Raw genomic sequence first — 4,961 nt, 5'->3', positions numbered from 1 at the left:
CAAAACCGAACCAAACCAGATGAACCTAACCTAGTGGGATATCATAATCGATGCGGATCTATGTTTTCTTACCTTACTGTACTCGTATATTTACCCAGCATTCGTGATATTTTTATGCTACCATCTCGTCTTTTGCTCTGTTGTCGAATAGGTGACAATATACGTGCAGGGACCCGCAGAGATCACGTTCCCGGAACCCTTCAACGAATGGAAGTAAAATTTACACCAGAGCTATAAGTATGCACCCGACACTATAGTATCTTCACCCCCTCGTTTTTCGCTTTTAAGTTTAACCATCCCGCAGACACAGAGTTTCGCGTTTCCAGAACATAGAAACGATGAATAACTTTGTACGTCTAGGGGCTGGCATTTTAGGTTCGTCAACGCTACCGTACTCCGCAATATTATGTTAGCTCTCTTTTTTCTGTTATTATAAACGTCATAGTTTTCAAGTTGGACGTATAGATTGAATGTTTAGATTCTAGTTCCTGTTAAACTGTAGCTGAACTATATAGTAACGTCAGCGTCTGGTTAATCTTACATGACTTTACAGGAAGTGCCATTGCTCTTCTTATGTACGGAGCATCAATGTAAGTGTAATAGTTATCACCGCATAACCCATATTATTAATTTCTGATATTATTTTAGTGTAATCGCCCTGAATAGTACTAGGTTGAAGCGAGTTATTCAGATTAGAAAGGCAGAGAGGCTCATGGTATTAATAAACGATGATAATATTTTAACCCTGAACAGAACCACATTCAAGAAGGTGATCCAAATGAGAAGTACGGAGAGTTTTTCAGGCTTTCCATACGCAATAGCGTTGTACAACTGCATTCTGTACACGTGGTATGGATCGCCTCTAATCAGCAATGGGTGGGAAAACATTGTTGTTATGGTTGTCAATGCTGTTGGCTTCCTACTTGAGTGCTGCTTTATTTGCATCTATCTCACTTTCGCTCCACCTAAACCCAAGGTATTATCTTGTCATATTTATTTGCTGCAAATAGTTTGGAGGTTCCATAAGACCTATTTTTGTCAATCAACATGACATAGATCCTTGGTATCATTTGGCAGTTCAAAATCAGTTAATGTTCAATGAATATTTCTTGCAGAGGAAAATGGTAGGAATGGTTATAGGCGTGTTGATGGTGTTTGGAACTATTGCAATAACTTCCTTTTTGGCTGTCCATGATCACAACAAAAGGAAGGCCGTTGTAGGAACTGCAGGATTAGTGGCAACTGCCATTCTCTACGCTTCTCCACTATCTGTAATTGTAAGCTTTACACTGCATTAGCTCTTTATAATGGCGCATCCATCGTTTAGATTTAGTTATTGTTACGTGTACAACATGGCATTTATTGTTAATATTTCTTACCGAGTTTCTTAAACTGCAGAGAACGGTAATTCAAACCAAGAGCGTGGAATTCATGCCCAGCTTCTATTTCTCCTTCTTTGCTTTCCTTGGGAGTGTGCTTTGGATGGTATATGGCGCTCTTAGCAAGGATATCATCATCATGGTAAGGTTACTACTTTATATCAGAGAATTCCTCTGGCGTATAGTGTTTCTTGTTCTCACTGACGTTATAAGCTACAACTGAATCATACTTTGTTTTTGCAGGCACCAAACTTTGTCGGTGTGCCATTAGGGTTGGCTCAGATGATTTTATTCTGTGTTTATCGAGGCAAAAAGAGCCAACGCGTTGAAAACGAAAAGATGGATGGAGGCAAACAACGGGACTTTATCAAAGAGAGGAGCGACGTGGAAAAACCAAAATGCCCCTGGGATGACCAAGATATCGAAATGCAGTTGAATGTATGACTTGGCCGAAGCCGACCAAACTCTTTATCCTCTGCGATAAAATTTGCATCGTATTTTCGTTATTTTACACACTTGCTAGTGTGCAGCCATATCGAATTACGACTCGGGCTTTCAGTCAGTGCATGATACCGAAGTGTGATAAGTTCATGTAAAATTCTGTGGACTCTATGATTTATTAAAACAGTCCAGTTTCCATTTCTGTCATTCAGCAATGTCCGTAAATCTTGTGCAGTGTCCGTAAATCTTGTGATATCTATATAGAAGAATGTAAAATTTAAATCTATTATCATAGAATTTAATTAAATTTTGAACCAGCGAAGCACAAAACATTTGGGGTATCCATATGCGTAAAGCGAAAGCAACTTTAGTGCAACTCTCAGCTTCGAATGCGATGCACGCCCAAACTCGAATTTCAAACAAATGGCTGACAAATGCATGACGAAATCATGACTGAAATATGCCAGACAGAATAATGGAAAGCGAAAAACAGTAGGCTTGATGTAACATATGCAAGAGGACAAATGCCCTCGGCTATAGAACTCAAATAAATTATTAGCTATCCTTAAACATTAAATAACTTTTTAAAAGAAGTGACATGTAAAGTTCATATAATTTTCACAACTGCAGTATGTTGTTTTTTTTGGAATTACAAATGTATTAATTATTTTTTTTATATAGGTTTTGGTAGGTTATGTGGAGTTTAGAGTCTAAATATTAACAGTTAGTAAAGCATGTGAATTAATATTGGTATAAATATTATTAGCATTTAAAAAAAATGATACATTGTCGAATTCAACAACATTGTTGTGTGTTATTATAGGGGTTTATGGTTACTAATTTAGTGTTTAATTACTATAGCAATTTAATTTCCTCCTATGGCTAAGGAATTTGAAGAATCTTTTATCTAAGAATGATGGATGTTCTTGTAGAGTTGTTACCCAACCATTGCACTTAAGAGCCTCTACCAAGAACCATAGTTGTAATAGTGGAGCCCCCATCTTAAGCTGTAGCTCCATCTTAAGTTGTAGTCACGAGACTAGAGCCTCGATTGTAAGTTGCTTCCCTAAAGTGTTGTCATGGTGAGCTTGAGTCACAGTAGTCACTTCATCATCAATAAGAACTTTATGTGACTCAACTTAATGCTGGGAAGTGTTTCAAAAACCATTGTTGAATGGGCCATTTGCAGAGAAAACTCTACCACTTTGAGCAAGGGGCTACCATCATATGTAGGAAGGAAACAATGGAACAAAGCGAGCAATAGAGAGATAAACCGAATCAAGGGTTTGTAAACCCACACTACTACATGTGGGGGGTGTTTTCAGACAATATTTAAGACAATTTTCGAGTCAATTGTCTTAACTTTAGAAAAAAGGAAACTTGTGTATTGTCTTAATTATTGTGTTTAAGCGGGTTTCTCAAAATTATAGTCTTAAAAATTTGTCTCTATAAAGACAATATAGAACATATATTATTCTTGTCTCTATAAAGATAGAGACATTAGTGCCTCTTAAGAGACAGTTTCATTTGTCTCTATAGAGACACTTTCATTTTTGTCTATAGAGAGACTTTCATTTTTGTCTCTTTAGAGACAATTACATTTTTTTCTCTTCAAGGACAATAGCTGAGATTAAAAACATACTATTTCTATACAGACTCTAAGTCCATAATTCCAACTATTGTTTCTCTAGAGAGAATATGAAAAAATATAAAAAAAAAACAGAATCATTTTAAATTTTATTTTGAGGTGGTTTCAACATTTAATGTTCGCAAATAGTGATTTTAATTACTTGAAATCTCTGTTCTTTATGGAAAAAAAAAGGAATAAATTCCAATTTTTTTAAAGTTAACAATAAAGTCATTTTAAATATAAATGAAAAAACAATTTCCAAAACTTTACAGCTTTGGAAAGAAACCTTGAAAATCAGAAGGCAACGCACGTATATTTGTTGAAAATACATTCATGTCATTGAATTCGAACATGCAAGATCCTTAGTTGGAACTTCATTTCATAACATATTATGATGCAAAAAAAAATGTTCAGGATTTCTCCAATCTATAAGAGAGTTCACTCTCCAACATTTAAATCCCAAATCCCACATCCTGAATCCCATTAAAAAAAATCAAAATTCACATTTCCTTAATTTCCTATCATCCCCTAAGGCCTAGTAGATTGTAGCATACTGTTTAATTATAGTTCCATGCTACCTGAATGCTTCTGCTTTTTCAGTTAAAATGATCATAAATTTCATAATCCATAAAATTATATTATGTTCTTAAGAATGCTTGCTTGGTTATTATCACTTCATCCTAGGAGACAAATGCATGCAGAATGATGGCCACCCGACATAATATTGGGAAAACAATGGGCTCGATGTCGTAGATGCAGAAGTTCAACTGCCCTCTCGCTATAGAAGACAAATACATTATTAATTATCCGTAAACATTTAATAACCTTCTAACATAGGTGACATGTAAAGTTCATATAATTTCCACCACTTAGGTTGCCCACACAAAAATTTACTATCTATTTTTAATGTCATTTAATTTGTCATGGGATATGTAAGGTACAATTATGAGGTGCACTTAACTTGCCTTAAACACTGCACAAGCAACCTTTCCTCCTCAAATTCTGAATCCATGTCGACTCCTACATCCCAACCATCATTTGAATTTTTACGTAAATTTAGATAAACAAATTCATATAGTGATATCTACATCGGGGGAGAAAAAGGGTTTTTATAACAAAGGTGGTTTCAATTTCATCATGTACATGTGTATCTTCATTTTCTTCACCATGTTTTCTCTCTTCATCTCATACAAAATCATTATTTTCTTCGAAAATTTCTTTATTAAATTTGTTTATATTGTTTATGACAACTACACTCTTCATGTCTTACATTTATTATTCTACATCGATAGGACCTTCCATGACTTCTTAAATTAATATTGCAATATCAAAATCCTCTAGTTCTTTTGTCACAATAATCACTTCGTCAACAACTGCAATCCTCTCTTGATCGGTGTTGCTGACATTTTCACTTTATGTCCTTTGTAGAATATTTCAAGCTTCTTTGGATGTGGTTTTTGTAGCAATATTAGGAAGCATCCTCTCATCCAAGCCTTTTTGAATAAGAAACA

At 35.1% G+C, this 4,961-nt stretch overlaps 1 protein-coding gene across 1 annotated transcript; it reads left to right on the top strand.

Moving 5' to 3' along the window:
* Positions 1-338: 338 nt before the first annotated feature.
* On the top strand, positions 339-1,962 carry LOC149260146 (bidirectional sugar transporter SWEET3b-like). Its single transcript, XM_089456924.1, has 7 exons — positions 339-375; positions 554-590; positions 754-976; positions 1,116-1,277; positions 1,399-1,521; positions 1,623-1,817; positions 1,903-1,962. The coding sequence occupies exons 1-7, from the start codon at positions 339-341 to the stop codon at positions 1,960-1,962; spliced, it is 837 nt and encodes a 278-aa protein (XP_089313050.1).
* Positions 1,963-4,961: the final 2,999 nt, after the last annotated feature.

This window comes from Pinus tabuliformis, chromosome 6 (genome assembly GCF_031772625.1).
Source record: "Pinus tabuliformis cultivar Carrire ecotype Pingquan chromosome 6, CPIR1, whole genome shotgun sequence".
Classification (NCBI taxonomy): domain Eukaryota; kingdom Viridiplantae; phylum Streptophyta; class Pinopsida; order Pinales; family Pinaceae; genus Pinus; species Pinus tabuliformis.
This window is presented reverse-complemented; position numbering and strand designations above follow the sequence as displayed.